This window comes from Brachyhypopomus gauderio, chromosome 14, assembly GCF_052324685.1.
Source record: "Brachyhypopomus gauderio isolate BG-103 chromosome 14, BGAUD_0.2, whole genome shotgun sequence".
NCBI classification, from domain to species: Eukaryota; Metazoa; Chordata; class Actinopteri; order Gymnotiformes; family Hypopomidae; genus Brachyhypopomus; species Brachyhypopomus gauderio.
The window spans coordinates 928,911-955,689 of NC_135224.1; the positions used below are offsets into that span (position 1 = coordinate 928,911).

Below are 26,779 nucleotides of genomic sequence, written 5' to 3' on the forward strand. Positions count from 1 at the left end.
TATTCTGTTAGTAACATTTCATATATATCTGTAAATAAATTGGAAATACTATAAAAGTATGTTTAATGGTCATAATATTATATTCCTCATAATTTCTCACAATCTGCACACTTCAATCCAATTCTATGAAGGATTTAAGATTTGCTCTGATTCAAATCCCTGTGTGTGCCTGCATGTTGTTCTGCTGTTATAATTCTTTTTCACCATCATTTGTCCTCTAATTTCTTTTGAATAACGTCTTCTTAATTTCTGCTGTTACATCTCCCCAGTAACAAAAGGTTAAAAATTAAACATTAAGATCTGGTTGTGTGTCTCCCTCCTGATAATATATGTGTGCATGAAATTATACGTATGGTACATTATGATTGCCTATGTGTACAGATCTAAACATTGGACAGTGTGATCACTGGGTTTAAAGCTCAGTCATGTACCTCAAGTGATGTTTGTAGCAGTGATGTCTCAAAGCAGTTAAAGTTAAGAGATTTTCTCCACTGTTGTTCCTTATCTGCAGTCTGAATAACTGCAGCATCACTGAACAAGGCTGCTCCACTCTGACATCATCTCTACATTCAAATCCTTCCCACCTGAGAGAGCTGCACCTGAGTGGGAATGAACTAGGAGACTCAGGAGTGAAGCAGCTCTCTGCTCTACTGAAACACAAGGACTGTAAACTGCAGATACTGAGGTGAGTTCTGATTCTGACTACACATGAAATAATGCATTTAATGTAGCTTTGATGATGGATGTGTATAAAAGTCAAAGTCATGCCTTTAACCAGTATAGGAATTTAACTACTTATACATCCATACTTCATTACATTTACATTTTACATTTACATTTATGGCATTTTGGCAGACGCCCTTATCCAGAGCAACTTACATTTTTATCTCATTTTTTATACAAGTGAGCAATTGAGGGTTAAGGGCCTTGCTCAGGGGCACCTCAGTCATGACCTCAGGTCTGGGAATCGCACCCACGACCCTCCGGTCACAAGACCAGTTCCCAAACCACCAGGCCATGACTGCCCTACATCATTAATGTTTTTTTCAGTAAATCTTGTATCTCACAGTGATGACTCAACAGCTAAAACATTTTATTCTATTACTTTTTTGTGTTTTCTTCAGACTTTCAGACTGCAGAATAAAGAAGGAAGGATATGAAGCACTGTCTTCAGCTCTGAAATCAAACCCCTCATCACACCTGACAGATCTGGATCTGAGAGGAAACGACCCTGGAGACTCAGGAGTGAAGAAACTCACTGAGATACTAGAGGATCCAAACTGTAAACTGGACATACTGAGGTAATATATTTTCAGGGGGAAATGTTGTCATGTTAATATCAGGTATATATGTTGTTGTGAGAAAATAATATAACTTCAATTTCAATTGCAGTTAACTCTGTAAAGTACAATGCCATACTCCGATGACTCATATCTTTAGGATGTCTTGTTTTCTTGTCCCTTCAGACTGTTGAGTCCTGCTGCAGAGAAGTTCTGTGATTCTCTGACTGAAGCTCTAGGTTCAAACCCCTTACTGCTGAGAGAGATGGACCTGAGTGGGAAAATACAGGGAGACTCAGGAGTGAAGCAGCTCTCTGATCTACTGGAGGATCCTCACTGCAGACCAAAGAAACTTATGTGTGTATTTGTACTTTTTGTGCTGTGAAGTTGTATTTTGTTGCATGAGCAAACTGCATTTGTAAATGTTACTATTATTTATCTATTTATTAAATTAATTTTGGAGTGCAAACGTTATTTCATAAGTAATTATTAATTGATCATTATTAATAGTGTATGGACCACAGGGTCTGTTTTATTTGCATTTACCTTTAATCAGACATGAATTGTGAATGAGAGAAATGTCAGTTCTCACCCCTTTCATTACATGCCAATATGTAGGATGTGTCTTAAGTGTCTCGTACAGTGGTGTCTCCTCTAACATGTCTGATGGTGTGTGTTAAGTCACTGGTACAGTGGTGTCTCCTCTAACATGTCTGATGGTGTGTGTTCAGTCACTGGTACAGTGGTGTCTCCTCTAACATGTCTGATGGTGTGTTAAGTCACTGGTACAGTGGTGTCTCCTCTAACATGTCTGATGGTGTGTGTTCAGTCACTGGTACAGTGGTGTTTCCTCTAACATGTCTGATGGTGTGTGTTCAGTTACTGGTACAGTGGTGTCTGATCTAACATGTCTGATGGTGTGTGTTAAGTCACTGGTACAGTGGTGTTTCCTCTAACATGTCTGATGGTGTGTGTTCAGTTACTGGTACAGTGGTGTCTGATCTAACATGTCTGATGGTGTGTGTTAAGTCACTGGTACAGTGGCGTCTCCTCTAACTTGTCTGATGGTGTGTGTTAAGTCACTGGTACAGTGGTGTCTCCTCTAACATGTCTGATGGTGTGTGTTAAGTTACTGGTACAGTGGTGTCTGATCTAACATGTCTGATGGTGTGTGTTCAGTCACTGGTACAGTGGTGTTTCCTCTAACATGTCTGATGGTGTGTGTTCAGTTACTGGTACAGTGGTGTCTGATCTAACATGTCTGATGGTGTGTGTTAAGTCACTGGTACAGTGGTGTCTCCTCTAACATGTCTGATGGTGTGTTAAGTCACTGGTACAGTGGTGTCTCCTCTAACATGTCTGATGGTGTGTGTTAAGTCACTGGTACAGTGGTGTCTGATCTAACATGACTCCTGGTGTGTTTTAGTCTCAGCAGATGTGGATTAAAGATGGAAAGCTGCTCAAGTCTCTCCAGAGTCCTCAGCTGTCAGTCTTGTTTTGTAAGAGAGATGGACCTGAGTAACAACAACCTACAGAATTCAGGATTGCAGCAGTTATGTGAAGGACTGAAGAGTCCACACTGTAATCTGGAGATACTCAGGTACAATCTTAATAATCTGAGCTATTCCTTAATATTTCTAACCACACCAGCACCCCTAGACAACAAAAACAATACTATGAATAATAATACTATTATACTATTACTATTACTATACTATTTTTACTATTATAATAATAATAATATAAAGTCACAGTGCTATATGGAGCCTGGACAATTTTATATTCAGAAAAGTACACAACCTGGATTTCAACAAGCTAATCAAACATTTTTACCTTAAAAACTGTTGATACCATATTGATTATCCTTAAGACACAGTGCTTAACACTCAAGCCACATCAGTCATTACACAGATTTGTAACTCATGCTAACTCTGAAATATTGGTCATTAGGCCTGTCACGATAACAAAATTTTCAGAACGATATATTGTCCCAGAAATTATTGCGATAAACGATAATATTGTCATTTTAAAGTGCCATTATAGATTTTTTTTCTTGCTTCTGGGCTCCCCAAAGGAGCTCTAAGACAATGTGCCACAATAATAATATAGTAGCATAATAATACAATTACACCAGTTTGCAGTAATATAATGTATTGTAAAGCTCATGTACGGGGTCATATTTGAGCTTGACCACATATCTGTAGTGGCAGAGTAAAATGAGATGTCTTTAATCTCCTTCAGACTGCCAACTTTCACTTCATTATATAAGGTTGGAATGGCAGTTTGGGAGATATAGGATTTCTTTGGCAGTTCATACTGCTTGTCAAATCTTTGCAGCATGTTTATAAATGTTTTCTTTTTGACTGTATTTAACGACAACATCTCTTTGGCTATATAGCGAGTTAAGCCTGGTTTATACTTGACGAGGCGCGAGGGTCCGCTAGGCGAAAATGATGTAATCGCGGTGGCTCATATTTGCAGGGTTCATACACCTTAACAAGGTGGAATTAAAGCACTTGTACGTCACTTTCAAGGTCCATTTAAATAATTCCCAGCACGTTAAACCTAATTAAGTTAAATATTTATACATATACTCGAAATAATTCACTTTTTATCACATTATTTAATGGTTGCTTATTTTCAAAACGCCCAATCTTAACGTCTTAACGTTCTCTCATGTTTCGTCCTTGAATTACTAGAGGCTCGTATTTGTTAACGTAATACAAGAGATCTGTTCAGTCACAGATATTTGTTTTGAAACGAACAAATTCCAGCACTTTTCAAACCTGAAACACAAAGCAACATTAAAATTCATCAGGTAAATGTTCATCCCCCTGTTTTTGAGGGGTGTTTCTTTATACTACCACATATCGTTACGAACAACACTGCAAAGAATGTGAGTATAAACGCCTTTATCGTTCGCGGAGGTTCGCGTGAGGTGGGCAGAGTCGCGCGCTACGGTCACTATAATAAACAACCATTAAACAATGTGATAATTATCACGCGTTACTGACGCATGTGCTCTCCGTCTACTGCACTCATTTTCTAACCGGTAGATGTCACACTCTGATCACAGATTCTTCAATTCAATTATCGACATCAGCAAAAATGATCGCGTTTAAAACATTTATCGTACGATAAGTCAATCAATCAATCAATCAATCAATCAAAGTTTATTTGTATAGCGCTTTTCACAACACATGTTGTCACAAAGCGCTTTACAGGATTTAAAAGGTTAACAATACTATGGGTCCAGAACCCTAATGAGCAAGCCAATAATTACAAGTCGATAATGTAATTATCGCGACAGGCCTATTGGTCATAAGTGTTTACATTTTACTCCCTCTCAGTGGAGTAAATTAATTAGTAATTTGGAGCAGTGTAATTACACCAGCAGCTGGACTGATCTGTGATCAGCTGAACCTCTGAGGTTTCCTAGTGTTTCCTTTAGAAATCGTGATGTTTCTATGTGATTTCTTCAGACTTTCAGACTGCAGTGTAACAGAGGAAGGATATAAAGCTCTGGCTTCAGCTCTGAAGTCAAACTCCTCATCACACCTGACAGATCTGGATCTGAGAGGAAACGACCCTGGAGACTCAGGAGTGAAGAAACTCACTGAGATACAAAATGACCAAAAATACAAACTGGAGAAACTGAGGTGATCAAATTATCAAACAACATGTAAAATATGCAGATCAGTGTTTTTGAATGAGAGTTAAATTGATAGTCTTAAGTTAAATGCATATAAATGTACAATTTATTTAGAAAGAGAAAAGTTTATATGAAAATAAAAAATGCTTAGCAAATGCATACTCATCTGTACACTACCATATTCTGTTATCCTGGGAGTTTCAATTAGATAAAAAATAATATCACCATATTTGTTCCTTGTAGTTTCTTGAAGACTCCTGCTGCAGAGGAAGCCTGTGATTGGCTGAGGTCCGCTGTAGGTACACACCCCTTACTGCTGAGAGAGCTGGATCTGAGCAACAACAAACCAGGAGACTTAAGCGTGAAGAAACTATCTGTTCTACTGGAGGACCTGCACTGTAAAATATGGAAAATTAAGTAGGTTTTTTATCCTCAGTTTAGAGGTTGTAAGTGTAATGTGAAAGGTGCTCTGTTGTTTGTTGATCTTAAAGATCTGTAGACATTGTAGACTTTTATTCTAATTTCAGCAAGATTCCATTTTATGGGCTTATTACAATTCTGATTTGACATTACATTTTGTTGATTAGGATGCAGGTTAAATTGTGTAAATTCAGATTAATGTGATACATGTATGCTGAATATGTTTATGGCCTAAAGAGCTAGAGACATCTAGAAATCAAACCAGCACAAAAAGCAATAATGACAGACCCAGTCACATGATGTAAATGTGACCAAGGAACAGTTGTATAGTGCTCCACTGTTAAACACACTCTGGGCTGTAGGACACTGGTGCTGGAGGGGGAGGAGCCAACAGGCTTGTCAGAAAACACAATAGTGATTGTAGACCATGTGAGGAATCGTGGGCTGGGAAGATCATATGTGCTGAGATAATGAATGAGAAACCGTTCGGCAGGATTTGTTATTGGAGAGAAAACAGGTTCATGATACTGAGGTTCAGACCCATGGCACCAGGGGCCTTGGTACTGCTGGATACCCTGCATCTCAGACAGCATGTCTTCACATTGGGCTTATTTTCATCATCTTTATGAAAGATGGGTTGTCAAAGATACATGCCACACATTCGTGTTACTGTGCTATTAAAGAACATGTTCTGGCAATTACAGATGAAAATGAAGGTGTTATCATTCAAATACTAGCAGAACTATATTTGCAGTTTATGTATCTCTATGTGCCCTGTCATTTCCAAATGTGTAAGTATATTCAAGTATCAATTCTCTTGCACATTGTATCCTAGTATAGAGAGTTAGAGGAGACAGATCAGTCTCTTGTACTCACACTACACTTTATTTGTAGGCTCAAAAATTGTGACATAACGGAGGAAGGATGTTCAGCTCTGGCATCCGTCCTTGGATTAAGATTCTCCAGTCTGAGAGAGCTGGACCTGAGCAACAACAACCTCAAGGATTCAGGAGTGAAGCAGCTCTCTGCTGGACTGGAGAATCAACAGTGTACACTGGAGATACTGAGGTAATGTAACCTTTTATTTTTCTCACGAACAGTCTCACAGATAAATCCTTGACAGCAGGATAGTCTACATACAAAACATTATTTTTTTGTATGTTTTATTAATTCTGAAAAATATTAAAATGAAGCTATGATATATAAAATAAGATGGTATATAGATTTATGACCCCCAATAAAACTTTATTGCCCCAACCCTCTCATCCACCATTTGTACATTCCTATGTGCATCCTGAGAGTACAGTCCCTGATTTAAATTAGATTTGATGTTTATCTTGAGCTCCTAAACCAATTGCCCATCCATTGTCTTTGACGTATAAGTTATGTGTAACGTTACGCTTCTCACTGCATCATCTTCGGATGAACAGTCGTGGACAAGAGCAGATCAAATGCTAACTTTTGACCTTTTTAGCTAAATTTTTACTTAGAAAATGGTGTTCTCAACGTGAGTTTGCCTCTGAAACCTTGTAGGTGCCGGCCAAATTTATTTAGTAATCAGTCTCATAAAATTACCTACGAAATGGTGGGAGTTCAGACCGTGTTAAATTTACCCAAATTTTATATAAACTCATTTAACTAAGGTCGCCACTAATTGTGGTCAACTCCCGTAGCCCAAATTGTTTGATTAACAAACTATAAATCTGAAGGTTACAGTTCAAATAATAGTTCTGGCTTCAGGCTGTAACAGAGAAACAACGACTCAAACGACAGCATTTAAACATAAAACATTTATTAATCACAAAGCATAATAGTTAAAAACATCACAAACAAAGGGGGCAACAGGGTAGGCTAGTGTGTGTGTATTCGAGTGCGCGCGGATGCGCGTGCATGGGTACGTGCGTGTGGACATGCGTATGGGGGAGGAGATCCTTTAGACAAAGAGAAACTCGATGGCGCGAAAACCAAACGGAGCTCTCACTACGGTCACGAACACAACGCAAATTTACTCCAACTAACTAAGGCACAGTTTCGTCAGTCACTATACAGCCCCAACGAGCGTATAGTGGGACACACGTTTAACAAGTACACGAGGAACTCGATATTAACTATGAAATAAAGGAATCAGTGTGAATAACCGAACAAGTTTAAACAGAATACCTATTTAAGCTTTGAACAGAATATCTCTTTAAGCCTTAAACAGAGTACGGTTTAACATGAACGTGATTATAAACACCACTGCAAACAAGCGTTCACAAAGCATCGATCTAAGCACACAGAAAACAGTAAAACAAGATATTGTTCTAAGTCTGCCCAGATGCACAGTCTTACTTTGAGTTGTTCAGTCCGCAGCCCGCGCAGTAGGCCAGGTAGCCTCTTGAGGAGGACTCCTTCGTGCGCTTTTTTTTTTTTTTTTTTTTTTTGGCCCACCTCCACCCCCCCATCTTTGGAGGACAACTTTGTTTTTATGTACAGATTTAAATGGCAATTATAACAATTCTGTATAATATATAGTGTAGTGATAACAATATATAGTGATAACAATATGCAAAGTGATAATTATTGGGGTTAGGTGGACCAAGAAAAGAGGGGGAGAGAAATAATAAAAAGGGAAAAGACAGAGGTAGGAGAAGAAAGGAGAAGAAAAAGAAAAGAAGAAAAAATAATAATAATAATAATAAAATAAAAATAAAAAAAATTAATAATAAAATAATAATAATAATAATAATATTAATAAAATAAAACACGCAACCAGCTCAAATGACCACTGCAAAGAAGTACAGAAAGTAAACCAAATACATATAGTGCAGATGAGTGCGATGTATGGGTGTGTGTGAGTGTGTGTTTATGTGCAACCTAGAAGTGCAACATAGGATAGATGTATGGAATGTACTTACCAGCAAGGGTGGGTAGCTGCGACAGCATTCCCCCAGAGGCCAGAGGCGGGCGAAGAGAGACCCGGGAATCCCACCCGCCCACGGCCCCCCACAGAGCGGTGGAGTACCAGAGCAGCACTTCCCAGAAACCCTCACCCGCCCGCCCCCGCAGGCGGGAGAGAGAGACCCCGGACAGCGCCCCACCAGTCAAGGAGCGCAGGTCCAGGGGAACCAGAGGGAACAGAGCGCCTCCCCCCCAGGATGCCCCCCCCCCCAGGGGCCAGCGGCAAAACCACGGCGCCACGCGCCCGGAAAGCCACCCACCACCCGGCAGGGCCCACCTCCCGCCGAGGAGCACCCGGCCGCCCCATACCACCACCGCCCAGGGGAGCGGGCCAACCGCCCCTACGCCGGGGGGCCAAGCCGGACTCCGGAGCTCCAAGGCGCCCCCCCTCTGGAGTGGTGCAGTAGTCTCAGGGGAGTGTCCATGAGTGAACCGGGCACGACCAGCCCCGACCCAGAACCAGCTGTCCTCACCCACCTAACCAAACCCACCCTACATTCGCCCCTATACACCCCCACCATGTACACACCCACCCCCCCACACACACACACATACACTCAAATTCACCCTCACACCTCCAAACCTGGCCATATGTCCCCTCCCTCCAACACGCACTCATTCATCCACCCATTCAGAAACAAGAAGAAAACAAGGACAGAGACACACACTTATCCAGACTAGCACACCCTCTGCGGCAGGGGCAAATGGCTGGACCAGCAAGGACCAGTAGCGGTCCTAGGAAGCCACCAGCCCAGTCCCGTGCCAGCAACCCCCCCCCCCCCCCCCCCCCCCGCCCCGGCAGGGAGCAGGAAGTGGGTGAAGGAAGGCCTTCCCACCCCTCCACCCCCAGTGTTGTGTGTAGGTGTTGGTGTATATGCATGTGTCGTAGTGTGTGATACTATGGTGCAGTTAAAATTGAGGGGACAGGTGCTAGGACAAACGTGAGTGCATGTCCACACCGTCCCCTCAAAGGCCCTCAATGTCTAAAGTGCAGTAAAAACTGAGGGACAGACAGTGGTGAGGAGACGGGTGAACCATGGCAGCAGGCCCACCTCGTCAACCTCTGGGTACCTGCCTGTCCCCAGAATCCTAAATGAGCAAGGATGTGTGTGTGTGTGTGTGTGTGTGTGTGTGTGTGTGTGTGTGTGTGTGGGGGGGGGGTGGGTGGGTGGGAATGCTTAGGTCCAGAGGAAAGGGTCCTCTGGAAGAGGAGAGCCAGCTTGCTAGCTGGCTCATTGAGCACCGAACTTCACTGCCCCCCCAGCTCAAGGCAGGGAGCGGTCGACCCGGGGAGACCAGGGCGGCAACCCCCCCCACCACCACATCCAAGCCCGGATCCACACCACCCCCACCACAGAGAGCAGCCGGTCCGCACATCCACATACACCTAGACACACATTTCTTTCATACACGTATGCACTCACACACATTTAACCCATAAATATATACATATATACACATATACATACATACATCCATCCATATATATAAATATATACATACACATACATACATATATACATATATATCTACACATACATATACACCCACACACGCTAGTCCCATATACTAGCGTGTGCTTTTGAGGAGAAGGTTCCGCTGGATCGCGTTGCTCCGTCCAGGGGAAGATGCGGTGGCCGTTCGATCGGCGGTCCCTCGGTGGTCCGTTGCGTGGTGTCCCGGGGAAGTTATCGCTGTCGACGTTAAGATGAACTCGCGGAGGTCCGGCCGTCAAGCGAATGTTCAAACAGTTCTTAATCGTCGGCTAGCTGAAGCGATTGGGTTTTAGCGAACTCCGCAAAAGAAATAAAAGTAGCGAACTAGTTACTTCTTGCGTCGCTCGCGTGCTGCACGGGCCCGGGTGCAGAACCAGTACCGCTTTGTTCTCGAAGGTGTGCGCGCTCTTCGTCTCTAGGTAGCTACTTTGATGCAGCCAGGTAGAGAGAGCGAACAAAGGGGGATCCCCCCTTTTAAAGGGGATTCGTCTGATGACGTAGTTCCACATCCGTCCTGACGTGGGCCATGCACCTAGGGGGAGCACCCCCCTTCCTTTGTCTGTGGAGGCATGGTACCTACAACCTATAACGTGCCTAACCCAAGTGACAAAATTCACAGTTGGTCAAATGCGGACCGACCTCAACTGGCATTTACCGTCAAAGCAACAGCAATCTCTGGGGTAGAATTGAATGTACGGTGTTATTCGTCAGAGATCTCCGAAAGAAATGCATGTGGGGTAGAAAATACTATGATGGTTGACTTTGGACATTGTAACTGGTACGTGTTGCAGAGTTATTTTTATAAAATAAATGGAATGTTCAGACAAGCGGAGCATCTTGTTAATTCCTCAGAAATTAGAACAAATCTTGTAGACATGTTTCAGGCGGACATACCACACCCCTCTAAAGAATGCGAATGACTTCGTCGACCAATGAGCTTCTACCCCCAGCCCCCGCTCCCGCCTCTCCCCTCGCGTGTGGTTTGACATAAACTCAGATGCCCCAAGGCCTTTAGCAACACAAGCCTCTCTTCGTTTTTTCATTGACCAATGATTCGCATAAAACATAGTCAGGTATGTACTGATGCTATGTATGAGGATGTCACAGACTTTTGGAGAATTCATGAGACTCTAAATAAACCTGACAATCATCTGTGGAATTCGCTGCCGATACAGGCTAACATTATACAGGCAAGAAAAAATGTATGTTTATTAAAATGCTTTATACCAGGACTTAATTTGAGCCGGATCCTGCCGGAACAGGATCCGGGAACTCTTTCATTTTGAAGCGTGCCTTATGGTAACTGTCTGCCTCGATCCAGTAACATTTTATGTTGTCCGCTGTTTGCGTTCCGGCATCGTTTGATTTACAAATTAAGCACTGCTTTATACTAATTATTTACCTCTTTTTTGTGTGTTTCAGTAAACGAGTGATTCTGGTAACACTTGTGATCATTGCCTAATTAGATGCACACCATGACTGAGCAGCTGTTCAAAAATATTTACTACAATCCCGCATCGCCGGGGTCTTATGGAGGTGTTGAAAATCTAAAAAAAGCTGTTATAGAAAAAATTGGTAAAAGTGTAGACGGTACACGAATTAAAAACTGGTTAATGGAACAGGATACTTACACATTACGTAAGCCGGTCAAGACTAAATTTAAAACAAACAAGGTGTTTGTTCTTAACATTGATGCACAATGGCAAGTAGACTTGATGAATATGAGAGGGGTGTCGGAACATAATAACGGTATGAAATTCATGATAACATGCATAGATATTTTATCAAAATATCTACAGGCTCGAGACCTTCAGGACTGTCTGTCTTCAACTCACAAGGAGTGCTCACACACACAATTTTACCACTAGTGATAGAGAAAGAGAGAGAGATGAAGAGAGAGAGACTAACCACAGGCCTGCAAAGCCTACACTGATCAACGTGTCCCAGGCCTAACATATGCTTAATATACCTTAATAAAGTGATTTCCTTTCCACTTATTACTAATAGTGGTCAATATATATATGAATACTGATGAATATAATTACAGAAAGACCAAATATAAATTTTGCGCCGACACTATTTTACTATTTCTATAGTAGGATACAGTTCAACATACTGTAGAACTAGAATACTGCTGAAATGCAGTTCAATAACAATAAACAGTATGTGCTAGAGCTTCAGTTACTTAACAGTATTATGATAATTCATAGGTAATTTAAATACAAATGTTTAGTGTGGGTTTAAAAACACATAATATTGAAGTGGGTAAGAAGGGGCAGATACAAAGGCAGCCAACACAGCCATGGCACACGGGGAAATGAGAGGCACAATGCTACTGTACCTAGTGGGCTAACCTCTAACCCCTAACCTCTAACCCTACTCCTAACACCAGTCTAACCTTACTATAACACTAACTAAACCCTAACCTCAAATCTAACCCTAACCCAACCCTAAGCCTATGGCTGCATGGGGCACATTGTGACATCGATAACCCAGTTTGTGTTTGAAGACTGAAGGGACTCTGTTGTCCAGACAGTCTGATCCATGCATCTACTTCATAAAAGGACTAAAAGTACAATTCTTTCAGGAATGATAAAATTTTGTTTTCTCTGTAGACTTTCAGGTTGCAGTATAACAGAGGAAGGATATGAAGCTCTGTCTTCAGCTCTGAAATCAAACCCCTCATCACACCTAACAGATCTGAATCTGAGAGGAAACGACCCTGGATACTCAGGAGTGAAGAAACTCACTGAGATACTAGAGGATCCAAACTGTAAACTGGAGAAACTGAGGTAATCTATTTTCAGGGGGAAAATGTATGATGTTAATATCAGGTATGTATGTTGTTGTGAGAAAATAAATTAACTTCAATTTCAATTTGCAGTTAACTCTGTGATGTACAATGCCCTACTCAGATGACTCATATCTTTGGGATGTCTGTGTTACTGTCCCCTCAGACTGTTGAGTCCTGCTGCAGAGGAAGCCTGTACTTCTCTGACTGAAGCTCTAGGATCAAACCCCTTACTGCTGAGAGAGATGGACCTGAGTGGGAAAATACAGGGAGACTCAGGAGTGAAGCAGCTCTCTGATCTACTGGAGGATCCACACTGCAGACCAAAGAAACTTATGTGTGTACTTTTTTCTTCTAAATATTATTATAGCATGACATTGTCTTTATTCTGTTAGTAACATTTCATATATATCTGTAAATAAATTGGAAATACTATAAAAGTATGTTTAATGGTCATAATATTATATTCCTCATAATTTCTCACAATCTGCACACTTCAATCCAATTCTATGAAGGATTTAAGATTTGCTCTGATTCAAATCCCTGTGTGTGCCTGCATGTTGTTCTGCTGTTATAATTCTTTTTCACCATCATTTGTCCTCTAATTTCTTTTGAATAACGTCTTCTTAATTTCTGCTGTTACATCTCCCCAGTAACAAAAGGTTAAAAATTAAACATTAAGATCTGGTTGTGTGTCTCCCTCCTGATAATATATGTGTGCATGAAATTATACGTATGGTACATTATGATTGCCTATGTGTACAGATCTAAACATTGGACAGTGTGATCACTGGGTTTAAAGCTCAGTCATGTACCTCAAGTGATGTTTGTAGCAGTGATGTCTCAAAGCAGTTAAAGTTAAGAGATTTTCTCCACTGTTGTTCCTTATCTGCAGTCTGAATAACTGCAGCATCACTGAACAAGGCTGCTCCACTCTGACATCATCTCTACATTCAAATCCTTCCCACCTGAGAGAGCTGCACCTGAGTGGGAATGAACTAGGAGACTCAGGAGTGAAGCAGCTCTCTGCTCTACTGAAACACAAGGACTGTAAACTGCAGATACTGAGGTGAGTTCTGTTTCTGACTACACATGAAATAATGCATTTAATGTAGCTTTGATGATGGATGTGTATAAAAGTCAAAGTCATGCCTTTAACCAGTATAGGAATTTAACTACTTATACATCCATACTTCATTACATTTACATTTTACATTTACATTTATGGCATTTTGGCAGACGCCCTTATCCAGAGCAACTTACATTTTTATCTCATTTTTTATACAAGTGAGCAATTGAGGGTTAAGGGCCTTGCTCAGGGGCACCTCAGTCATGACCTCAGGTCTGGGAATCGCACCCACGACCCTCCGGTCACAAGACCAGTTCCCAAACCACCAGGCCATGACTGCCCTACATCATTAATGTTTTTTTCAGTAAATCTTGTATCTCACAGTGATGACTCAACAGCTAAAACATTTTATTCTATTACTTTTTTGTGTTTTCTTCAGACTTTCAGACTGCAGAATAAAGAAGGAAGGATATGAAGCTCTGTCTTCAGCTCTGAAATCAAACCCCTCATCACACCTGACAGATCTGGATCTGAGAGGAAACGACCCTGGAGACTCAGGAGTGAAGAAACTCACTGAGATACTAGAGGATCCAAACTGTAAACTGGACATACTGAGGTAATATATTTTCAGGGGGAAATGTTGTCATGTTAATATCAGGTATATATGTTGTTGTGAGAAAATAATATAACTTCAATTTCAATTGCAGTTAACTCTGTAAAGTACAATGCCATACTCCGATGACTCATATCTTTGGGATGTCTTGTTTTCTTGTCCCTTCAGACTGTTGAGTCCTGCTGCAGAGAAGTTCTGTGATTCTCTGACTGAAGCTCTAGGTTCAAACCCCTTACTGCTGAGAGAGATGGACCTGAGTGGGAAAATACAGGGAGACTCAGGAGTGAAGCAGCTCTCTGATCTACTGGAGGATCCTCACTGCAGACCAAAGAAACTTATGTGTGTATTTGTACTTTTTGTGCTGTGAAGTTGTATTTTGTTGCATGAGCAAACTGCATTTGTAAATGTTACTATTATTTATCTATTTATTAAATTAATTTTGGAGTGCAAACGTTATTTCATAAGTAATTATTAATTGATCATTATTAATAGTGTATGGACCACAGGGTCTGTTTTATTTGCATTTACCTTTAATCAGACATGAATTGTGAATGAGAGAAATGTCAGTTCTCACCCCTTTCATTACATGCCAATATGTAGGATGTGTCTTAAGTGTCTCGTACAGTGGTGTCTCCTCTAACATGTCTGATGGTGTGTGTTAAGTCACTGGTACAGTGGTGTCTCCTCTAACATGTCTGATGGTGTGTGTTCAGTCACTGGTACAGTGGTGTCTCCTCTAACATGTCTGATGGTGTGTTAAGTCACTGGTACAGTGGTGTCTCCTCTAACATGTCTGATGGTGTGTGTTCAGTCACTGGTACAGTGGTGTTTCCTCTAACATGTCTGATGGTGTGTGTTCAGTTACTGGTACAGTGGTGTCTGATCTAACATGTCTGATGGTGTGTGTTAAGTCACTGGTACAGTGGTGTTTCCTCTAACATGTCTGATGGTGTGTGTTCAGTTACTGGTACAGTGGTGTCTGATCTAACATGTCTGATGGTGTGTGTTAAGTCACTGGTACAGTGGCGTCTCCTCTAACTTGTCTGATGGTGTGTGTTAAGTCACTGGTACAGTGGTGTCTCCTCTAACATGTCTGATGGTGTGTGTTAAGTTACTGGTACAGTGGTGTCTGATCTAACATGTCTGATGGTGTGTGTTCAGTCACTGGTACAGTGGTGTTTCCTCTAACATGTCTGATGGTGTGTGTTCAGTTACTGGTACAGTGGTGTCTGATCTAACATGTCTGATGGTGTGTGTTAAGTCACTGGTACAGTGGTGTCTCCTCTAACATGTCTGATGGTGTGTTAAGTCACTGGTACAGTGGTGTCTCCTCTAACATGTCTGATGGTGTGTGTTAAGTCACTGGTACAGTGGTGTCTGATCTAACATGACTCCTGGTGTGTTTTAGTCTCAGCAGATGTGGATTAAAGATGGAAAGCTGCTCAAGTCTCTCCAGAGTCCTCAGCTGTCAGTCTTGTTTTGTAAGAGAGATGGACCTGAGTAACAACAACCTACAGAATTCAGGATTGCAGCAGTTATGTGAAGGACTGAAGAGTCCACACTGTAATCTGGAGATACTCAGGTACAATCTTAATAATCTGAGCTATTCCTTAATATTTCTAACCACACCAGCACCCCTAGACAACAAAAACAATACTATGAATAATAATACTATTATACTATTACTATTACTATACTATTTTTACTATTATAATAATAATAATATAAAGTCACAGTGCTATATGGAGCCTGGACAATTTTATATTCAGAAAAGTACACAACCTGGATTTCAACAAGCTAATCAAACATTTTTACCTTAAAAACTGTTGATACCATATTGATTATCCTTAAGACACAGTGCTTAACACTCAAGCCACATCAGTCATTACACAGATTTGTAACTCATGCTAACTCTGAAATATTGGTCATTAGGCCTGTCACGATAACAAAATTTTCAGAACGATATATTGTCCCAGAAATTATTGCGATAAACGATAATATTGTCATTTTAAAGTGCCATTATAGATTTTTTTTCTTGCTTCTGGGCTCCCCAAAGGAGCTCTAAGACAATGTGCCACAATAATAATATAGTAGCATAATAATACAATTACACCAGTTTGCAGTAATATAATGTATTGTAAAGCTCATGTACGGGGTCATATTTGAGCTTGACCACATATCTGTAGTGGCAGAGTAAAATGAGATGTCTTTAATCTCCTTCAGACTGCCAACTTTCACTTCATTATATAAGGTTGGAATGGCAGTTTGGGAGATATAGGATTTCTTTGGCAGTTCATACTGCTTGTCAAATCTTTGCAGCATGTTTATAAATGTTTTCTTTTTGACTGTATTTAACGACAACATCTCTTTGGCTATATAGCGAGTTAAGCCTGGTTTATACTTGACGAGGCGCGAGGGTCCGCTAGGCGAAAATGATGTAATCGCGGTGGCTCATATTTGCAGGGTTCATACACCTTAACAAGGTGGAATTAAAGCACTTGTACGTCACTTTCAAGGTCCATTTAAATAATTCCCAGCACGTTAAACCTAATTAAGTTAAATATTTATACATATACTCGAAATAATTCACTTTTTATCACATTATTTAATGGTTGCTTATTTTCAAAACGCCCAATCTTAACGTCTTAACGTTCTCTCATGTTTCGTCCTTGAATTACTAGAGGCTCGTATTTGTTAACGTAATACAAGAGATCTGTTCAGTCACAGATATTTGTTTTGAAACGAACAAATTCCAGCACTTTTCAAACCTGAAACACAAAGCAACATTAAAATTCATCAGGTAAATGTTCATCCCCCTGTTTTTGAGGGGTGTTTCTTTATACTACCACATATCGTTACGAACAACACTGCAAAGAATGTGAGTATAAACGCCTTTATCGTTCGCGGAGGTTCGCGTGAGGTGGGCAGAGTCGCGCGCTACGGTCACTATAATAAACAACCATTAAACAATGTGATAATTATCACGCGTTACTGACGCATGTGCTCTCCGTCTACTGCACTCATTTTCTAACCGGTAGATGTCACACTCTGATCACAGATTCTTCAATTCAATTATCGACATCAGCAAAAATGATCGCGTTTAAAACATTTATCGTACGATAAGTCAATCAATCAATCAATCAATCAATCAAAGTTTATTTGTATAGCGCTTTTCACAACACATGTTGTCACAAAGCGCTTTACAGGATTTAAAAGGTTAACAATACTATGGGTCCAGAACCCTAATGAGCAAGCCAATAATTACAAGTCGATAATGTAATTATCGCGACAGGCCTATTGGTCATAAGTGTTTACATTTTACTCCCTCTCAGTGGAGTAAATTAATTAGTAATTTGGAGCAGTGTAATTACACCAGCAGCTGGACTGATCTGTGATCAGCTGAACCTCTGAGGTTTCCTAGTGTTTCCTTTAGAAATCGTGATGTTTCTATGTGATTTCTTCAGACTTTCAGACTGCAGTGTAACAGAGGAAGGATATAAAGCTCTGGCTTCAGCTCTGAAGTCAAACTCCTCATCACACCTGACAGATCTGGATCTGAGAGGAAACGACCCTGGAGACTCAGGAGTGAAGAAACTCACTGAGATACAAAATGACCAAAAATACAAACTGGAGAAACTGAGGTGATCAAATTATCAAACAACATGTAAAATATGCAGATCAGTGTTTTTGAATGAGAGTTAAATTGATAGTCTTAAGTTAAATGCATATAAATGTACAATTTATTTAGAAAGAGAAAAGTTTATATGAAAATAAAAAATGCTTAGCAAATGCATACTCATCTGTACACTACCATATTCTGTTATCCTGGGAGTTTCAATTAGATAAAAAATAATATCACCATATTTGTTCCTTGTAGTTTCTTGAAGACTCCTGCTGCAGAGGAAGCCTGTGATTGGCTGAGGTCCGCTGTAGGTACACACCCCTTACTGCTGAGAGAGCTGGATCTGAGCAACAACAAACCAGGAGACTTAAGCGTGAAGAAACTATCTGTTCTACTGGAGGACCTGCACTGTAAAATATGGAAAATTAAGTAGGTTTTTTATCCTCAGTTTAGAGGTTGTAAGTGTAATGTGAAAGGTGCTCTGTTGTTTGTTGATCTTAAAGATCTGTAGACATTGTAGACTTTTATTCTAATTTCAGCAAGATTCCATTTTATGGGCTTATTACAATTCTGATTTGACATTACATTTTGTTGATTAGGATGCAGGTTAAATTGTGTAAATTCAGATTAATGTGATACATGTATGCTGAATATGTTTATGGCCTAAAGAGCTAGAGACATCTAGAAATCAAACCAGCACAAAAAGCAATAATGACAGACCCAGTCACATGATGTAAATGTGACCAAGGAACAGTTGTATAGTGCTCCACTGTTAAACACACTCTGGGCTGTAGGACACTGGTGCTGGAGGGGGAGGAGCCAACAGGCTTGTCAGAAAACACAATAGTGATTGTAGACCATGTGAGGAATCGTGGGCTGGGAAGATCATATGTGCTGAGATAATGAATGAGAAACCGTTCGGCAGGATTTGTTATTGGAGAGAAAACAGGTTCATGATACTGAGGTTCAGACCCATGGCACCAGGGGCCTTGGTACTGCTGGATACCCTGCATCTCAGACAGCATGTCTTCACATTGGGCTTATTTTCATCATCTTTATGAAAGATGGGTTGTCAAAGATACATGCCACACATTCGTGTTACTGTGCTATTAAAGAACATGTTCTGGCAATTACAGATGAAAATGAAGGTGTTATCATTCAAATACTAGCAGAACTATATTTGCAGTTTATGTATCTCTATGTGCCCTGTCATTTCCAAATGTGTAAGTATATTCAAGTATCAATTCTCTTGCACATTGTATCCTAGTATAGAGAGTTAGAGGAGACAGATCAGTCTCTTGTACTCACACTACACTTTATTTGTAGGCTCAAAAATTGTGACATAACGGAGGAAGGATGTTCAGCTCTGGCATCCGTCCTTGGATTAAGATTCTCCAGTCTGAGAGAGCTGGACCTGAGCAACAACAACCTCAAGGATTCAGGAGTGAAGCAGCTCTCTGCTGGACTGGAGAATCAACAGTGTACACTGGAGATACTGAGGTAATGTAACCTTTTATTTTTCTCACGAACAGTCTCACAGATAAATCCTTGACAGCAGGATAGTCTACATACAAAACATTATTTTTTTGTATGTTTTATTAATTCTGAAAAATATTAAAATGAAGCTATGATATATAAAATAAGATGGTATATAGATTTATGACCCCCAATAAAACTTTATTGCCCCAACCCTCTCATCCACCATTTGTACATTCCTATGTGCATTCTGAGAGTACAGTCCCTGATTTAAATTAGATTTGATGTTTATCTTGAGCTCCTAAACCAATTGCCCATCCATTGTCTTTGACGTATAAGTTATGTGTAACGTTACGCTTCTCACTGCATCATCTTCGGATGAACAGTCGTGGACAAGAGCAGATCAAATGCTAACTTTTGACCTTTTTAGCTAAATTTTTACTTAGAAAATGGTGTTCTCAACGTGAGTTTGCCTCTGAAACCTTGTAGGTGCCGGCCAAATTTATTTAGTAATCAGTCTCATAAAATTACCTACGAAATGGTGGGAGTTCAGACCGTGTTAAATTTACCCAAATTTTATATAAACTCATTTAACTAAGGTCGCCACTAATTGTGGTCAACTCCCGTAGCCCAAATTGTTTGATTAACAAACTATAAATCTGAAGGTTACAGTTCAAATAATAGTTCTGGCTTCAGGCTGTAACAGAGAAACAACGACTCAAACGACAGCATTTAAACATAAAACATTTATTAATCACAAAGCATAATAGTTAAAAACATCACAAACAAAGGGGGCAACAGGGTAGGCTAGTGTGTGTGTATTCGAGTGCGCGCGGATGCGCGTGCATGGGTACGTGCGTGTGGACATGCGTATGGGGGAGGAGATCCTTTAGACAAAGAGAAACTCGATGGCGCGAAAACCAAACGGAGCTCTCACTACGGTCACGAACACAACGCAAATTTACTCCAACTAACTAAGGCACAGTTTCGTCAGTCACTATACAGCCCCAACGAGCGTATAGTGGGACACACGTTTAACAAGTACACGAGGAACTCGATATTAACTATGAAATAAAGGAATCAGTGTGAATAACCGAACAAGTTTAAACAGAATACCTATTTAAGCTTTGAACAGAATATCTCTTTAAGCCTTAAACAGAGTACGGTTTAACATGAACGTGATTATAAACACCACTGCAAACAAGCGTTCACAAAGCATCGATCTAAGCACACAGAAAACAGTAAAACAAGATATTGTTCTAAGTCTGCCCAGATGCACAGTCTTACTTTGAGTTGTTCAGTCCGCAGCCCGCGCAGTAGGCCAGGTAGCCTCTTGAGGAGGACTCCTTCGTGCGCTTTTTTTTTTTTTTTTTTTTTTTGGCCCACCTCCACCCCCCCATCTTTGGAGGACAACTTTGTTTTTATGTACAGATTTAAATGGCAATTATAACAATTCTGTATAATATATAGTGTAGTGATAACAATATATAGTGATAACAATATGCAAAGTGATAATTATTGGGGTTAGGTGGACCAAGAAAAGAGGGGGAGAGAAATAATAAAAAGGGAAAAGACAGAGGTAGGAGAAGAAAGGAGAAGAAAAAGAAAAGAAGAAAAAATAATAATAATAATAATAAAATAAAAATAAAAAAAATTAATAATAAAATAATAATAATAATAATAATATTAATAAAATAAAACACGCAACCAGCTCAAATGACCACTGCAAAGAAGTACAGAAAGTAAACCAAATACATATAGTGCAGATGAGTGCGATGTATGGGTGTGTGTGAGTGTGTGTTTATGTGCAACCTAGAAGTGCAACATAGGATAGATGTATGGAATGTACTTACCAGCAAGGGTGGGTAGCTGCGACAGCATTCCCCCAGAGGCCAGAGGCGGGCGGAGAGAGACCCGGGAATCCCACCCGCCCACGGCCCCCCACAGAGCGGTGGAGTACCAGAGCCGCACTTCCCAGAAACCCTCACCCGCCCGCCCCCGCAGGCGGGAGAGAGAGACCCCGGACAGCGCCCCACCAGTCAAGGAGCGCAGGTCCAGGGGAACCAGAGGGAACAGAGCGCCTCCCCCCCAGGATGCCCCCCCCCCCAGGGGCCAGCGGCAAAACCACGGCGCCACGCGCCCGGAAAGCCACCCACCACCCGGCAGGGCCCACCTCCCGCCGAGGAGCACCCGGCCGCCCCATACCACCACCGCCCAGGGGAGCGGGCCAACCGCCCCTACGCCGGGGGGCCAAGCCGGACTCCGGAGCTCCAAGGCGCCCCCCCTCTGGAGTGGTGCAGTAGTCTCAGGGGAGTGTCCATGAGTGAACCGGGCACGACCAGCCCCGACCCAGAACCAGCTGTCCTCACCCACCTAACCAAACCCACCCTACATTCGCCCCTATACACCCCCACCATGTACACACCCACCCCCCCACACACACACACATACACTCAAATTCACCCTCACACCTCCAAACCTGGCCATATGTCCCCTCCCTCCAACACGCACTCATTCATCCACCCATTCAGAAACAAGAAGAAAACAAGGACAGAGACACACACTTATCCAGACTAGCACACCCTCTGCGGCAGGGGCAAATGGCTGGACCAGCAAGGACCAGTAGCGGTCCTAGGAAGCCACCAGCCCAGTCCCGTGCCAGCAACCCCCCCCCCCCCCCCCCCCCCCCGCCCCGGCAGGGAGCAGGAAGTGGGTGAAGGAAGGCCTTCCCACCCCTCCACCCCCAGTGTTGTGTGTAGGTGTTGGTGTATATGCATGTGTCGTAGTGTGTGATACTATGGTGCAGTTAAAATTGAGGGGACAGGTGCTAGGACAAACGTGAGTGCATGTCCACACCGTCCCCTCAAAGGCCCTCAATGTCTAAAGTGCAGTAAAAACTGAGGGACAGACAGTGGTGAGGAGACGGGTGAACCATGGCAGCAGGCCCACCTCGTCAACCTCTGGGTACCTGCCTGTCCCCAGAATCCTAAATGAGCAAGGATGTGTGTGTGTGTGTGTGTGTGTGTGTGTGTGTGTGTGTGTGTGTGGGGGGGGGGGGTGGGTGGGTGGGAATGCTTAGGTCCAGAGGAAAGGGTCCTCTGGAAGAGGAGAGCCAGCTTGCTAGCTGGCTCATTGAGCACCGAACTTCACTGCCCCCCCAGCTCAAGGCAGGGAGCGGTCGACCCGGGGAGACCAGGGCGGCAACCCCCCCCACCACCACATCCAAGCCCGGATCCACACCACCCCCACCACAGAGAGCAGCCGGTCCGCACATCCACATACACCTAGACACACATTTCTTTCATACACGTATGCACTCACACACATTTAACCCATAAATATATACATATATACACATATACATACATACATCCATCCATATATATAAATATATACATACACATACATACATATATACATATATATCTACACATACATATACACCCACACACGCTAGTCCCATATACTAGCGTGTGCTTTTGAGGAGAAGGTTCCGCTGGATCGCGTTGCTCCGTCCAGGGGAAGATGCGGTGGCCGTTCGATCGGCGGTCCCTCGGTGGTCCGTTGCGTGGTGTCCCGGGGAAGTTATCGCTGTCGACGTTAAGATGAACTCGCGGAGGTCCGGCCGTCAAGCGAATGTTCAAACAGTTCTTAATCGTCGGCTAGCTGAAGCGATTGGGTTTTAGCGAACTCCGCAAAAGAAATAAAAGTAGCGAACTAGTTACTTCTTGCGTCGCTCGCGTGCTGCACGGGCCCGGGTGCAGAACCAGTACCGCTTTGTTCTCGAAGGTGTGCGCGCTCTTCGTCTCTAGGTAGCTACTTTGATGCAGCCAGGTAGAGAGAGCGAACAAAGGGGGATCCCCCCTTTTAAAGGGGATTCGTCTGATGACGTAGTTCCACATCCGTCCTGACGTGGGCCATGCACCTAGGGGGAGCACCCCCCTTCCTTTGTCTGTGGAGGCATGGTACCTACAACCTATAACGTGCCTAACCCAAGTGACAAAATTCACAGTTGGTCAAATGCGGACCGACCTCAACTGGCATTTACCGTCAAAGCAACAGCAATCTCTGGGGTAGAATTGAATGTACGGTGTTATTCGTCAGAGATCTCCGAAAGAAATGCATGTGGGGTAGAAAATACTATGATGGTTGACTTTGGACATTGTAACTGGTACGTGTTGCAGAGTTATTTTTATAAAATAAATGGAATGTTCAGACAAGCGGAGCATCTTGTTAATTCCTCAGAAATTAGAACAAATCTTGTAGACATGTTTCAGGCGGACATACCACACCCCTCTAAAGAATGCGAATGACTTCGTCGACCAATGAGCTTCTACCCCCAGCCCCCGCTCCCGCCTCTCCCCTCGCGTGTGGTTTGACATAAACTCAGATGCCCCAAGGCCTTTAGCAACACAAGCCTCTCTTCGTTTTTTCATTGACCAATGATTCGCATAAAACATAGTCAGGTATGTACTGATGCTATGTATGAGGATGTCACAGACTTTTGGAGAATTCATGAGACTCTAAATAAACCTGACAATCATCTGTGGAATTCGCTGCCGATACAGGCTAACATTATACAGGCAAGAAAAAATGTATGTTTATTAAAATGCTTTATACCAGGACTTAATTTGAGCCGGATCCTGCCGGAACAGGATCCGGGAACTCTTTCATTTTGAAGCGTGCCTTATGGTAACTGTCTGCCTCGATCCAGTAACATTTTATGTTGTCCGCTGTTTGCGTTCCGGCATCGTTTGATTTACAAATTAAGCACTGCTTTATACTAATTATTTACCTCTTTTTTGTGTGTTTCAGTAAACGAGTGATTCTGGTAACACTTGTGATCATTGCCTAATTAGATGCACACCATGACTGAGCAGCTGTTCAAAAATATTTACTACAATCCCGCATCGCCGGGGTCTTATGGAGGTGTTGAAAATCTAAAAAAAGCTGTTATAGAAAAAATTGGTAAAAGTGTAGACGGTACACGAATTAAAAACTGGTTAATGGAACAGGATACTTACACATTACGTAAGCCGGTCAAGACTAAATTTAAAACAAACAAGGTGTTTGTTCTTAACATTGATGCACAATGGCAAGTAGACTTGATGAATATGAGAGGGGTGTCGGAACATAATAACGGTATGAAATTCATGATAACATGCATAGATATTTTATCAAAATATCTACAGGCTCGAGACCTTCAGGACTGTCTGTCTTCAACTCACAAGGAGTGCTCACACACACAATTTTACCACTAGTGATAGAGAAAGAGAGAGAGATGAAGAGAGAGAGACTAACCACAGGCCTGCAAAGCCTACACTGATCAACGTGTCCCAGGCCTAACATATGCTTAATATACCTTAATAAAGTGATTTCCTTTCCACTTATTACTAATAGTGGTCAATATATATATGAATACTGATGAATATAATTACAGAAAGACCAAATATAAATTTTGCGCCGACACTATTTTACTATTTCTATAGTAGGATACAGTTCAACATACTGTAGAACTAGAATACTGCTGAAATGCAGTTCAATAACAATAAACAGTATGTGCTAGAGCTTCAGTTACTTAACAGTATTATGATAATTCATAGGTAATTTAAATACAAATGTTTAGTGTGGGTTTAAAAACACATAATATTGAAGTGGGTAAGAAGGGGCAGATACAAAGGCAGCCAACACAGCCATGGCACACGGGGAAATGAGAGGCACAATGCTACTGTACCTAGTGGGCTAACCTCTAACCCCTAACCTCTAACCCTACTCCTAACACCAGTCTAACCTTACTATAACACTAACTAAACCCTAACCTCAAATCTAACCCTAACCCAACCCTAAGCCTATGGCTGCATGGGGCACATTGTGACATCGATAACCCAGTTTGTGTTTGAAGACTGAAGGGACTCTGTTGTCCAGACAGTCTGATCCATGCATCTACTTCATAAAAGGACTAAAAGTACAATTCTTTCAGGAATGATAAAATTTTGTTTTCTCTGTAGACTTTCAGGTTGCAGTATAACAGAGGAAGGATATGAAGCTCTGTCTTCAGCTCTGAAATCAAACCCCTCATCACACCTAACAGATCTGAATCTGAGAGGAAACGACCCTGGATACTCAGGAGTGAAGAAACTCACTGAGATACTAGAGGATCCAAACTGTAAACTGGAGAAACTGAGGTAATCTATTTTCAGGGGGAAAATGTATGATGTTAATATCAGGTATGTATGTTGTTGTGAGAAAATAAATTAACTTCAATTTCAATTTGCAGTTAACTCTGTGATGTACAATGCCCTACTCAGATGACTCATATCTTTGGGATGTCTGTGTTACTGTCCCCTCAGACTGTTGAGTCCTGCTGCAGAGGAAGCCTGTACTTCTCTGACTGAAGCTCTAGGATCAAACCCCTTACTGCTGAGAGAGATGGACCTGAGTGGGAAAATACAGGGAGACTCAGGAGTGAAGCAGCTCTCTGATCTACTGGAGGATCCACACTGCAGACCAAAGAAACTTATGTGTGTACTTTTTTCTTCTAAATATTATTATAGCATGACATTGTCTTTATTCTGTTAGTAACATTTCATATATATCTGTAAATAAATTGGAAATACTATAAAAGTATGTTTAATGGTCATAATATTATATTCCTCATAATTTCTCACAATCTGCACACTTCAATCCAATTCTATGAAGGATTTAAGATTTGCTCTGATTCAAATCCCTGTGTGTGCCTGCATGTTGTTCTGCTGTTATAATTCTTTTTCACCATCATTTGTCCTCTAATTTCTTTTGAATAACGTCTTCTTAATTTCTGCTGTTACATCTCCCCAGTAACAAAAGGTTAAAAATTAAACATTAAGATCTGGTTGTGTGTCTCCCTCCTGATAATATATGTGTGCATGAAATTATACGTATGGTACATTATGATTGCCTATGTGTACAGATCTAAACATTGGACAGTGTGATCACTGGGTTTAAAGCTCAGTCATGTACCTCAAGTGATGTTTGTAGCAGTGATGTCTCAAAGCAGTTAAAGTTAAGAGATTTTCTCCACTGTTGTTCCTTATCTGCAGTCTGAATAACTGCAGCATCACTGAACAAGGCTGCTCCACTCTGACATCATCTCTACATTCAAATCCTTCCCACCTGAGAGAGCTGCACCTGAGTGGGAATGAACTAGGAGACTCAGGAGTGAAGCAGCTCTCTGCTCTACTGAAACACAAGGACTGTAAACTGCAGATACTGAGGTGAGTTCTGTTTCTGACTACACATGAAATAATGCATTTAATGTAGCTTTGATGATGGATGTGTATAAAAGTCAAAGTCATGCCTTTAACCAGTATAGGAATTTAACTACTTATACATCCATACTTCATTACATTTACATTTTACATTTACATTTATGGCATTTTGG

At 41.6% G+C, this 26,779-nt stretch overlaps 1 protein-coding gene across 1 annotated transcript in view; it reads left to right on the plus strand.

The window, feature by feature from the left end:
• The window catches only part of LOC143475438 (uncharacterized), a 104,679-nt gene that overhangs the window by 361 nt on the left and 77,539 nt on the right, over nucleotides 1-26,779 (plus strand). Inside the window, exons 3-14 of the mRNA XM_076973295.1 lie at nucleotides 2,707-2,880; nucleotides 4,763-4,939; nucleotides 5,176-5,349; nucleotides 6,247-6,420; nucleotides 12,404-12,580; nucleotides 12,746-12,916; nucleotides 15,670-15,843; nucleotides 17,726-17,902; nucleotides 18,139-18,312; nucleotides 19,210-19,383; nucleotides 25,368-25,544; nucleotides 25,710-25,880. Of these exons, the coding sequence (XP_076829410.1) occupies nucleotides 2,707-2,880; nucleotides 4,763-4,939; nucleotides 5,176-5,349; nucleotides 6,247-6,420; nucleotides 12,404-12,580; nucleotides 12,746-12,916; nucleotides 15,670-15,843; nucleotides 17,726-17,902; nucleotides 18,139-18,312; nucleotides 19,210-19,383; nucleotides 25,368-25,544; nucleotides 25,710-25,880 (2,094 nt within the window). The remainder of the gene's footprint in view (nucleotides 1-2,706; nucleotides 2,881-4,762; nucleotides 4,940-5,175; nucleotides 5,350-6,246; nucleotides 6,421-12,403; nucleotides 12,581-12,745; nucleotides 12,917-15,669; nucleotides 15,844-17,725; nucleotides 17,903-18,138; nucleotides 18,313-19,209; nucleotides 19,384-25,367; nucleotides 25,545-25,709; nucleotides 25,881-26,779) is intronic.